Below are 13559 nucleotides of genomic sequence, written 5' to 3'. Positions count from 1 at the left end.
AAAGACTTGACAAATCCAATCCAGGAAACATTTTAAAGGTTAACTACACAAGGATCTGGTAACACTATTGAAAATTAACTGCAAGAGCACTGAGGATGTCGAGAAGCAAACATGGAGTCGACTCACAATTTGTGATTGAGTCATTTCCCAAAATCTTGAGCATTTTGAGTCACAGATGACACTACTAGCACTATCACAGCATGGTGACACTGACACAGGAATCATTTCTTAAAACACTGTGACACTGAAGCAGTGAATCATTATTACAGCACTGTGACACTGAAGCAGTGAGTCACTATTATAGCACTGTGACACTGAAGCAGTGAGTCACTATTATAGCACTGTGACACTGAAGCAGTGAGTCACTATTACAGCACTGTGACACTGAAGCAGTGAGTCACTATTACAGCACTGTGACACTGAAGCAGTGAGTCACTATTACAGCACTGTGACACTGAAGCAGTGAGTCACTATTACAGCACTGTGACACTGAAGCAGTGAGACACCATTACAGCACTGTGACATTCAAGAAGTGAGTCACTATTATAGCACTGTGACACTGAAGCAGTGAGACACAAATACGGCAATGTGACACTGAAGCAGTGAGTCACTATTATAGCACTGTGACACTGAAGCAGTGAGTCACTATTACAGCACTGTGACACTGAAGCAGTGAGTCACTATTATAGCACTGTGATACTTAAGCAGTGAGACACTATTACAGCACTGTGACACTGAAGCAGTGAGACACCATTACAGCACTGTGAGACTCAAGCAGTGAGTCACTATTACGGCACTGTGACACTGAAGCAGTGAGTCACTATTATACCACTGTGACACTGAAGCAGTGAGTCACTATTACAGCACTGTGATACTGAAGCAGTGAGAAACTATTACAGCACTGTTACACTGAAGCAGTGAGTCACCATTACAGCACTGTGACACTGAAGCAGTGAGTCACTATTACAGCACTTTGACACTGAAGCAGTGAGTCATTATTATAGCACTGTGACACTGAAGCAGTGAGTCACTATTATAGCACTGTGATACTGAAGCAGTGAGACACCATTACAGCACTGTGACACTGAAGCAGTGAGTCACTATTACAGCACTGTGACACTGAAGCAGTGAGTCACTATTACAGCACTGTGACACTGAAGCAGTGAGTCACTATTACAGCACTGTGACACTGAAGCAGTGAGACACCATTACAGCACTGTGACATTCAAGAAGTGAGTCACTATTATAGCACTGTGACACTGAAGCAGTGAGACACAAATACGGCAATGTGACACTGAAGCAGTGAGTCACTATTATAGCACTGTGACACTGAAGCAGTGAGTCACTATTACAGCACTGTGACACTGAAGCAGTGAGTCACTATTATAGCACTGTGATACTTAAGCAGTGAGACACTATTACAGCACTGTGACACTGAAGCAGTGAGACACCATTACAGCACTGTGAGACTCAAGCAGTGAGTCACTATTACGGCACTGTGACACTGAAGCAGTGAGTCACTATTATACCACTGTGACACTGAAGCAGTGAGTCACTATTACAGCACTGTGATACTGAAGCAGTGAGAAACTATTACAGCACTGTTACACTGAAGCAGTGAGTCACCATTACAGCACTGTGACACTGAAGCAGTGAGTCACTATTACAGCACTTTGACACTGAAGCAGTGAGTCATTATTATAGCACTGTGACACTGAAGCAGTGAGTCACTATTATAGCACTGTGATACTGAAGCAGTGAGACACCATTACAGCACTGTGACACTGAAGAAGTGAGTCACTATTACAGCACTGTGACACTGAAGCAGTAAGACACCATTACAGCACTGTGACACTGAAGCAGTAAGACACCAATACGGCACTGTGACACTGAAGCAGTAAGACACCATTACGGCACTGTGACACTGAAGCAGTAAGACACCATTACGGCACTGTGACACTGAAGCAGTGAGTCACTATTATAGCACTGTGAAACTGAAGCAGTGAGTCACTATTACAGCACTGTGACACTGAAGCAGTGAGACAGTACTACAGCACTGTAACACTGAAGCAGTGACTCACTATTATAGCACTGTGATACTTAAGCAGTGAGACAGCATTACAGCACTGTAACACTGAAGCAGTAAGACTATTACAGCAGTGACACTGAAGCAATGAATGTCTATTACAGCACAGTGACACTGAAGCAGTGTCTATTACAGCACTGACACTGAAGCAGTGAATGTCTACTACAGCACTGTGACACTCAAGCAGTTAGTGTCTATAACATCACTGTGACACTCAAGCAGTGAAACTATTACAGCAGTTGCACTGAAGCAGTAAGTGGGATGCTGTGCCTCCATCATATTCTGTCAGAGAAGGAATACATATTCTTCCAGTTTATCCCATATCTTTTCATTGTAAACTACAATTTCTGAGCAATGCAGCAGTGTGTTTCTTTTTTATCTTTTAAATTATCTTGAGGAGTTCACACCACTGTGAGAAACAGGAGCTCAACCAGAAACTAGTTGATGCATGATGAATAAGTTCCTTTACATTTGACTATACCAAACAAATTAATGCGCTCATTACTCACAGTCTTTAAGTGAATTGATGTGCCAGTATTGACCTGTCGTTCTCTGTGTAGTATTAAAGTCCTTTCACCTGTATTCAGCAGCTTTCTGGTATAAAACAGAAGGTTTCTCCCTTTAGCATTCCTGTTTCTAGTTTTTATGGCACTGCTTTTGTAGTGTTTGATATTAATCACCAGTACACAATGGCTGCAGTTTTCACAGCTCTGTTTCTAGTATTTAGGAGTTTGGAGTGATGTAACCTGCCTTGACCTTTTACAGTTCATCAGCCTGGGTGATCGAGTGATTACGTTAATGGGTAAAGCACTAATGGTCATATACAGTACAGTATCAGCACAGGTTTGAATTCCACCTTTGTTTTATGTTGGAAGGAGAGGTTCAGTATTTTATTTTTTTTTAACTTGACAGCAGTAAGATGTTCTAAAAAAAGGAGCCAAAAGCAGAAATGTTATACTCCAAATGAATATGAGAATTATAGGAATGTGGAAACTTCCAGACAAAAGGAGGGAGAATGAGGTGACACCCTGCTGTGCTGACAGATGCTGAGCAAGACCGGCACACACATCGAGGCTGTCAGGCACTTGGGAACGTGCACGATTCACACAGGCAGACACACAGTCAGATAAACAGAGGAACAGGGCTGCACTGAGAAGACGAACGGCAAACTCATCAACCACACAAAGTAAGATATTTGAAAGGTTTATTTAGGCTGTGTTTTTTTAAAATACAAAATCTTTATCTCTTTATATTCAAATTCAAATGGTGGTGCAAATGCTGAGGTCTTAAGTAACGTCAACCAGTCCAGTGTTGGAAAGGATGTCAGTATAAGGATTAGCTGCAGTAAGTAAAGGAATTGTATTTCCAAAATATATATGTAAAAGCATTTATATAAACATTTAACTTAATTTTCCTTGTGAGTACTACACATCTGCAAGTATTCATCTCATATTTTCCGCAAACCCCTTTGTATCTTTTACTAGTTGTAGAACTTTAGCATTTTCTTCTTTGACACACTTACTTTGTTTTGTACAAAGGTCATATACTGTAGCACATCTTTTAAACACTTTTTGATATATTTCCAAATTAGGAATCCATTGACATTCTTCTATTTTGGGTTTTGTAAAAAAAACTTTTTAGAGCTTCCATTATTTTTACATTTACTGTTTCAGGCAAAGTGAAGTTCTAATGAGGTGCAATATGTATTACAATATTTTGCATAATAAGTGTTACACCAGTATAAGGGGTTTTATCACTATCTAGCTGATAAGGTGGGTTTAGGTCTGCTTTTACCAAAACTGTCCAATTTGTCTTGAAAAGACTTTTTAAAAAACTGACTTTCGATCGCCATATTCAGATTCTCTGACAGCTATCATGGTTTGAGTGTCTTAGGTGATTTATCTTGTAGCTACTATTTGATATTGAGCAATAAAGCCATGCTGCAACAAACAGAGATGGATTCTGCTTTACTCATACACATGCGACTGAATTATCCGGAATGCATATAGGTCGAAGGGCCGCTGTGGTTTTTATCATCAGTTACAGAGACATTCAGAAAGAGCCTCTGCATGTACTTGGGAACTCCACTGATCATGATGAGATCATTGAATGCAATGGAGGCAAAAATAACAGTAGAAAATGGTGTTTTCAGGGTTTCTTAGCTGTAGTTGAGAACCTCTATAAGGCTTTTTAATTGTGATAATTACTTATCTGACAGATAAAATGATCACACAGGGTGATATTAGCCCGGCTGAAAGCAGTATGATGGTGTAATTTACCAGATGTGCCCGGCCTGTGCACCCAATGTCCTTTGTCCATCTGGCTCTGTTACAGGTCAAATAGAGCATGATGATGTTTAAATCAAGATAATCTTCACTGTTGTCTGCAATGTAACATAAAGTAACATAAAACATATTACAGTATTTTCAAAGGAGTAACTATAGCATTTTGGAACAAGTAATAGGTTTATTCCATGCTGAAAAAAGAAGAAAGAGAACACAACGTTTCGGCCGTGGAGCCTTCTTCAGGTGTGACACTACGCATGCTGACGCAGCTACCCACCTGAACTATAGCATTTTAATGAAAATGCAGCTGTTGCTGAACTTGAGTGTGAGAATGTTGTGGAACATTATTTTCAAAGAATGGCAAGGTCATATCACACAAAGATCATAGTGCCAGCCAGGAAACAACTATGCAATAAAGGGTATTTTCACAATAGAATGTAAGTTCACAATTTCCTGATATTCATTTTCACACAGTCTTACTTATGCAGAATGCAAGAAAGGTTACAGAAAAAAAACAGGTTTTCCATCCTTTCTTGCTCATTTGGCTGCTAGGATCTTAATGATTAAAATAACCTAAAAAACGGTTCCTTAGAGGTTTTCACAGTGTCAGCAACAACAACATGGTTAAGATGTGTTGTGTAGACTGGTGGAGAGACGTGTCTCCTGAATGATTGTAATCATCTTTTAACTTGTGTCCTTGGGTTCTTGGAATTGTTATTCTTGAAGAGGTAATTGTAATTTCAGCATTTTGAATACTTTGGGAATCAAAGCTGACTAGAAAATTGCATATACAGCAAGGTCAACTACTGCCTTATATAACTTTAATATAACTTCCATTGAGTTAAAGTTACAGTATTATTAACAACACATCCAACACTCATTTCCCACACTCTCTAGATGTGGAAAGTCATCAAAAACTTCAGGGTCACTATCATACATTTGCAGGGCTCTGGAGTGTCTCAAAAGGTGCTCATTTGAAGGGGGTTTTGAGGGGGTCTCAAAAGGGGGTTTTAAGATCTTGGGTCTTGATGGCACTAGCCGGTTTTCCGTGGGTTTCCAAGGCAGCATCACGTGCTTGGCTGTGCAGCGCAGAAGAAAAGAAAGGATTGTTCATCAGGGACTGTGCTGACTCTCAGCAGAAGACTGAGGGCTTGCAACAATGTCAGTGACAGAAGCATCCCTCCTCCAACAGGAGCTAGCTCTTGTGTCCAGCACCGACTTACAGCGTGTCCACAGTAACTGTGCACATGAGCATGTTGCAGCACCATTTCTGGTGCCTCATTCTGCCATGAGTGGATATAGTAGTTGTTACTGAAGAGCCAGTGTTTTAAACTTCTAGCAGTTCCTGATTGGATAGTTAATAAAATAATTATAGATCATACAAACATACATACAACACTATAGTTCAGGTGGGTAGCTGCGTCAGCATGCGTAGGCTGCAAAGGAACAAGTAATAGGTTTATTCCATGCTGAAAAAAAGAAGAAAGAGAACACAAAGTTTTGGCCGTGGAGCCTTCACACCTGAAGAAGGCTCCACGGCCAAAACGTTGTTCTCTTTCTTCTTTTTTTCAGCATGGAATAAACCTATTACTTGTTCCTTTACATACAACACTATATACCATTATATTTAGTACTGATGTATTAGTATTTAATCAGGTCACTGGTATTCTTTCAACACAAATTGAACTCTTTGGAGTATGACAGTGAACTTTTGACTGACACATTGAGCCATACATTTCCAGTTCAGGTTGCTTTCCCATGTGTAGTAAGCTTCCTCTGTAAACACAGCATGATTTTGCAGAATCGGTAGGTTTGCAAGGCTTCCTTTATCCTTACTGCTGAATGATGTTAGGCTAGAGAAATCAGATGGGTAAACTCTTCATTTAATTTGAAATTTTAACTTGATGTAAATTAAATTAATTTAACAAGCTAACTTTGTGACTAAATCTGCAATCCTGAGACCCAATCAAGCTTTTCCATCGACACTGATCCAAAATGTAAATTTAATCTGTAACAGCCTTCCTTTAATATATTGTTCTGAGCTCAGTCAACATGTACAGTATTCTCTTGCTATTCACATTCAGTATATTTATATATTATATTTGTAATAGTTCTTTCGTATTATTCTAAATCCAATATCAAGTGATTTTTTTTTAAATGCAGTGACTTTGAAATGTATAGAGCAGTTCTGGAGTTACTGTAATTTGATCTTCTGCTCTAAGATGACATGAGTTTACTTGTATTCACTAGAACACATTTCATTTACTACAGATCCTTTTATCAATTAACATTTAACACAGGACACACACTAGGTTCCCTTGCATGTACAGTATAAATGTAACAGGCCTGTTCCCATCATGTAGGCACACTAGGCAAATACCAAGGGCACCAGGCTTAAAAGAGGTACACAATTAGACAGAAGTTCATTTTCTCTCTATTTATATATCAGTTATTTCTTATAAACAAGCATATGAATTATTGTACTTTTAAAATAGTGCATGATTGCCATGTCTGAATTTGGCCATGTCAAACAATACAGAAATGTGTATACAGTATATTTCACACTGTGGACCATTCCATCCAACCCAGATCTGAGATGCCACTATACTGTACATCTCTTCTCTTTGCAGCTGCAGGGGTACGAATCTTGAGTTTGCATGTCACACAGCCCTTGTGACAGACCTCCCCCGTCAGCTTGGTTTCTTAGTTCACCTGGCTTGCTCCGTCATCAGCTGATGCAGACTGATGCAGGCCCATTGTTCTTCTGCGATGGCCATTCCTTAGGGGTGTCATCACCTCCCATGTGTTGTTTTGTGCTTATAGATGGGATGGGAAGCTTTCATCATTGTTCATGATGGGGTGTGTGGCGAACGCAACTAGTCCAGGGAAATCCAAAACGGGAAATCCAGGGTGCAGTCCAAAGTCCAAAAACCGGGTGATCCATCCAAGACAAGACGGGGTTAAAATCCGGAACGGGATTCAGAACAGGAACAAGACGTTAAAAGAAAGTAACGAGGCCAGGTGCTCTGAGTCCCGGACTCAGCAGGTCAGGACGCTGTGATGAAGCCTATGCCGTTGGGTATCTCCTCGACCCGCTGGTAGGCGGGCTTCCGGGCGTCCACCTTCCAATGCTGAGCCCGGAATAGCGAGAGCGCCAGGGTTAAATAATGAGACACAAAACAGGTGGGAGGTGCACATAATCAATTAAAATACAAAAGGGTTGGAGGGCCCTTAAGAGAAGGGATCACGATCATGACAACTAGGCCGTGCAGATGGCTATATGATTTTCTTCCAGTAGCCGTTATAACTTCTAATGGTTCTTCTTATTGCTCCCCATTGGCTACAGAAGAGTTGGTTTGTCTGAGAGCTGTGTTTGGGTTAGGTGGGCTAGTCTGAACACTTTTTCAAGATTTTACCACCTACTGTACATGTGGATGGGTTTTCGAGTCACTTTGTTGCTGTCTCTGTCCTTGACAGTTTTCCAGACCTAATGCTAAGGCCAATATATACCACTAGGTACGCTATGCAACAGTATTGCTACACTGTCCTATTCATTGCTACTCTTCAACATGAAAGGTAACGTTAGGTTACCCATGAATCCTTGTTCCCTAAAAAAGAAGAGTAGCTACTAATGTTTTTGGGTTTCTTGGTAGCCACTTTTCAGGGTTTGTAAAGGAAATGGGAAGACAGATATGTGCTAATAATAACTTCCAAGGAGTAGATATGAAGGTAGTATGTTATGCTCTGAAATGACCTATCAGTAATGCTAATATAAAGAATGAGCCCATGCCCACGTTTGCGCAGAGATATCACTTTAGCTGTATGTCACTATTATTTTTCAGCAAACCAGGTTTATACAGGTGACCTATATCTCTAAATTATTGAATATTTTTTAACCCAACCCCATGGAGCTACTGCCCTTGTAGAAACTTGGCCTCCTCCACGCATCTCGGTCCTGAGCCAGTCTTCGCCATCCTCTCACTCTCAGGTTTCTGAGGTCTTCTTCAACATAATTATTAATATTATTTAAGGGTGAAGATATCTACTGTAGCAACTTTATTGTGGATTTTACAGAGTACCTAGTATAATTACTTATACATTAATGTATATACTGCATGTAAGACAGTCCAAACAGTACACAAGTGTTCCCTGTATCCAAAAATAGTTCAGTTCTCATTTTTATGTTTACTGTATATCATAACAACAATATAATTCTAAAGCAATATGAGTCATCTTTCAGATTGACAAAGTCAGATAAAATAATTTATATAAACTAATTCATAAAAACAAAAATTACACAAGGAGTTTTACAATATATGAAACTGATTTACATAAAATACCCTTTGAACAATGGGATTTACAAAACTCTATTCAAACTTTTAAAAGTCAACCTATTATCCAAGAATAAAGCACTTCAAGTTATAATTATTTTTTAAACAAACTAGTGGCTGAACAAATGTTGACAATTTGGAAATGTTTGGAATTAATAAAAAGAAACTAAATATGATTTATAATAATACTACAAGTACAAAATACGAAAATAACAAAAAATAACAGATATTAAACAAACCATTCCCATCACGAAAAGCATAAAATGTATATTTTGAGATGTATACTACAGTACATTGATATTAGTGCTGTCAGTGTACAGGTCCAGTACCTGCCTTTCATTCTTATTCATATTCAACATAGCTTGCTAAAGCACTAGAGTTGATCTTCTCCTTGAACACTGCATCAAACTGCACATTCTGTTTGGAGGTAAAATAGTTTCTCCAGTCACCAACAACACCTACAAAATGACATAATACATATTTAAAAAAATATAAAAATGGACCAATGTACTGTAAGTGATTTATGTACAGTAGTAGAATAAATGGCATTTTCAGATAAACACATTGGTTATAATGGTCTTGGTTAGCAGCCAACATCTTTCTTAATTGCTACCAGTATTTAATCACACATGTATGTTGATCACTTAAACTTAACTTTAAAACCATTTATAAAGTATTAATATCTGGAAGAACATACATGTAGTCACTGTAAATAAAATCCACATTGAGTCATTTTCATATTCAGTGATTCAAGTACTGTTCATATTTTAAATAGACTTTGTTGGTAAAACACCTTACCTTTCCTGAAGATCAGCTTCCTGTCAGATGTCAGAGCGCACACTGTGTGGTTTGTGTTCACTTTCTCCCTTTCTGCCTGTTCTTTCATTTCATGAAAGGAGCATTTCTTTGAGATCTCCCTGATCTTATCTTCACTGACACTGATGTTCAAAAATGAGCTGATCTCTTTGACATGTTTTGGGAGATCCTGTAGAAAACAAATTATCCTGTTTTTCCACTTTAGCTCACTGGGGAACAATGTACAGTAATATCCTGAAGTTTTTTTTCTTTCATATTCCTACTTGAACACACTAAAATGTGCTCTTAGTTGTAATTGTAAAGTGGTTCATTGAACAATTAAGTAAACATCATTTTAATACATGTTTAGGCACACATTGATTAGAGCGCATTATGAAAATATTATATCACCTTCTTCATTGACTCATAGTACAGGAACAACATATTTTCATTGCTTTTATTCTTCTCCCAGCTCAGAACATGATCAATCCAAGAACCATAGACCACTGCAATGAGAACAGAGGTGTTTGAGTACTAGTTATAATTGTGGTAGCTTCCTTACAGTTTGGCAATCACTAAGCATTTTAATTTGATAATGTCTTTAAAAATTTGCCTCAGCTTACATTTGGGCAGTAATTGAATTTGTGTCCTGTTATAACTGATATACTCTAGCAGTTGTATCTACAGTATATAATATGAAATCTCCCAAAATATGTACCAGTGTAAACAATATGCTTACCTTCACCTTTCAGGAATATCTCTAAAAACGATGACCACTTCTCAACATTGGGTAGATGGGGATTTTGCTGGTAGTAATGATACATTGAAACTGCTGTGTCCTTGGGATTCCTGATCACATAAATCATCTGAGAACCCATAAAGCATACATTTGTAAATTTATATTTGTATATAACATCACTTTATTAACCCTTTACAATTTCTTGCATTAGGAATTTGTCTTTTCGCATACCCCAGCTTGCTCTCCATGAGACACACAGACAGGGAGAGAGAAGCTTGGGGTCAGAGCGCAGGGTCAGCCATTGTACAGCACCCCTGGAGCAGTTGGGGTTAAGGCCCAACAGAGTAGGATTCCTCTGCCAGCTGCGGGATTTGAACCAGCAACTTTCAGCCATAGGTGCAGATCCTTAGCCATCGCTCCACCCCATATACAGTACCTTCTAAAATTCTAGCAAATAACTAAGGATCTAGAAAAGTAAAATCATTCCATCTTTGCAGGTTTCCTTCCTTTCTCTGAATATTTACCTCCAGGATTATTATACTTGCACTTCTGTATCCATATGACTCATTACTCTGTTTTCACAAAACTGCAAGTAAAAGAGAGGTTGAATACAGATACATAAAAACCTGTATATATGTAAGATCAATTTCTCTCACATTTCAATCAAATCTATCTACAATGCATTAGCAATAAAACAAGGAGGAATGATCCTTGGGATTAATTAATATCCAATATACAGTCCAATATGCAATATTTTATTTTAGCTGGTCTAAGATCTTGAGATGTATACTCTGGGCTTTCACTGCCTACCTTACAATTCTTTGTTTTGAACTGCACAGGAATCATGTCATAGCTGAGGTGTGTTGGGATGAGCCTCTTACTGGAAAGGTTTCTCAGCTCATCAAATTTGGAGAGATCTCCAAACTCCAAAGATGAAGTCAGTGTCACCAGGCCAGAACTGAGGTTATCACTCTGGTGGCTGTGCAAATTCTTCATGATTTCAGCCAGCCAGTGTGTGCCTTCGGAAGAAACCAAAAACAAAACTGTGTGAAACCAAACGCTTAGGACTGCAAATACACACCAGACATACAGTACAAGGACATGAGAAAACACCTTTTTAAATGTTCTTACCTGATTTCGGATAGGACACTAACAGCACATCATCTTCTCTGGCATCAAAGGTATCCAAGGCCTGGAGCAGTTCTGTGGAGACTCTGGTTGAGAAGGGAATGCCCTTAAAGCTGTGAATTAATTCTTTTTGTTCTGGCATCTTTATATGAACATCTTAGTATTTCTGCTGTCTTCAGATGTAGTGTGACTGCCTTATATACAGAAACCAGAGCCCAAGTAGCATGGTGCAAACAGGGTGGTGTTGAATTTCCAAATTTACCAGAAGGAAATGTTGTAATTAACAGTATGGTAAATGAACAAGCGTTTTGAGAAACATTTCCAATAAAATCACAGATTTCAAGTGTTGCATTAAATCTTAAAATACCAGATTTAATGTGGCGGCAAAATAGCAAATATTGTGCTGTGCTTTCTCTATTCTTTTTTAAATTCTTCCTGTTATTTGTTAATGTTAACTTTAAGAACAGCTATACATAGGTTCTAATCGAAAAAGGAAACAGGAAGTTTTGCTTTATTTTTAAATTGTATATTGTAATACCAAATTTGTATTAGGGAGTACAGAAAATGACAGATTTTTTGTTGCCACAAAATGACAAAATGAATATATTTTTCCATTTTCACACACAAAATGTTGTGTTTCCTTTCTTCTCTTTTCAGCATGGAATAAACCTTTAACTTGTTACTTTATATTCCTAGGACTGCTAATGACACAACCTAATCTAAGTAAGAAAGTGATTCAAGTTCATTTTGGAGATAGCTAAGATATTACATGAATATTTCATTTTGCCAAGGACAGAATTTCAGGCTTACAAAGGAATTCTATCCATATTAAAGTGTTAGTACTTGCATTGAAGAACCATAGAATTGTGGATATTAAAAGTAAACAAACCTCCAGGGCCTGAAGGGAATTGTAACAATTGTAAATAAGAAAACCAGAGATGTTATTCCCAAGCCAATAGCAAAACTCTTCCAGCAATCAATTAGGCCAGGGCTAATGATGGTTAAACAGAAATTAGCTAAGGTAAGACCCATCCATAAAAGGGTGACAAAAATGGACCAAGTAATTACGTAACAATAAGTCTCAAGTCTGTTACATGTAAGTTTATGGAATTGTTAATAAGCAATAGACCTGAGGACCATTCGATCATTGATTTTGTTGATTAAGCATACATGTCAGCATACATGACAGTAGTATATTTACATTCTTCTAATTTTTATAAAATACCTCATAAAAGATAATTTAATCAAATTCTAGGCAGTTTTCAAGGTAAAGATGGCATTCGACCTTAGAATGAGTTAATAAACGGAAAGTAGAGGGGTGGCTTGGTGTGATTAGCATCGGTTCCTTGTAAGGCTAGAATGCTGTGGTTTTCCTCCCATTGTCCAAAGACGTACCTGGAGGATAAACTGGCCCTAGTGTGAGTGTGTGCCTCTTTGTCTGTACATGCCCTTGTGATGGACTGGGGTCCAATCCATGGTGTATCCAGCCTTGTGCCCATTGCTTTGTGGGATAAGCCCCTGCTCTCCCATGTCCCTGGATTAAATAAAGTGGTACAGTAAGAAAAAAGAAGGATGGACAAATCAGTATGATAAAATACATTGATAAGATCAATTAAGAATACATCTTGGTCAACAGATTATAAAAAGAATGTTACATGTAACAAGGTGATACCTGATGTTGTCAATCAGTGTGAGTGCTGGCCGTCCATGGGAACATCCAAAGACAGCAGTATTGTCTCTCCACCACATTCCCCCAGTCTATGAAATCTAAGTACACAGTGCATTGTTACAACAAGGCGACGACCTGGAAAGAGCCACGACTGTAGGACAGGATGAGGAACCAAGCAAAGTTGCTAACAAGGTATAATGGGGTGGACAGAACTCAGGCTAACAGTGTGGTTCTGCCTTGGGATTGGGCAGTCTGTCTGATTCAGGCTGGATCTTATTAGTTCAGAGAGACTGGTTAGTGCTAATAGCACTTCCTCAATTCAACAGAAAATGCACTGTCAGAGCTCCACACAGCGGACAGAGCAGGGTTTAAGTAACCTATAGCTCATAAGATAATCATCTGTTAAGTGGGGGCAGATGGCAGAGACAGCCTACAAGGAGTTCTCATGGCACAGTGATCTCACAGAGGTGTTTGACTCCTCGGCCAGTTGTCGTGGAGACGGGCCTGTGAGCTCTGAGACACCCAT

At 38.7% G+C, this 13559-nt stretch overlaps 1 protein-coding gene across 1 annotated transcript; it reads right to left on the bottom strand.

Moving 5' to 3' along the window:
- Window positions 1-6793: 6793 nt before the first annotated feature.
- On the bottom strand, window positions 6794-11554 carry LOC102691814 (sulfotransferase 1B1-like). The gene is made up of 6 exons (XM_006633743.3): window positions 11368-11554; window positions 11047-11255; window positions 10237-10363; window positions 9909-10003; window positions 9501-9687; window positions 6794-9160 (listed from the first exon to the last, which is right to left on the bottom strand). Exons 1-6 carry the CDS (start codon window positions 11504-11506, stop codon window positions 9045-9047), a joined length of 873 nt encoding a protein of 290 aa, XP_006633806.2. The 5' UTR covers window positions 11507-11554; the 3' UTR covers window positions 6794-9044.
- Between the last annotated feature and the right edge of the window lie 2005 nt (window positions 11555-13559).

Source organism: Lepisosteus oculatus, chromosome 7, assembly GCF_040954835.1.
Source record: "Lepisosteus oculatus isolate fLepOcu1 chromosome 7, fLepOcu1.hap2, whole genome shotgun sequence".
In the NCBI taxonomy this organism is placed as follows: domain Eukaryota; kingdom Metazoa; phylum Chordata; class Actinopteri; order Semionotiformes; family Lepisosteidae; genus Lepisosteus; species Lepisosteus oculatus.
The sequence above is the reverse complement of the archived record's forward strand: the minus strand, read 5'-3'. Positions and strand labels throughout refer to the sequence as shown.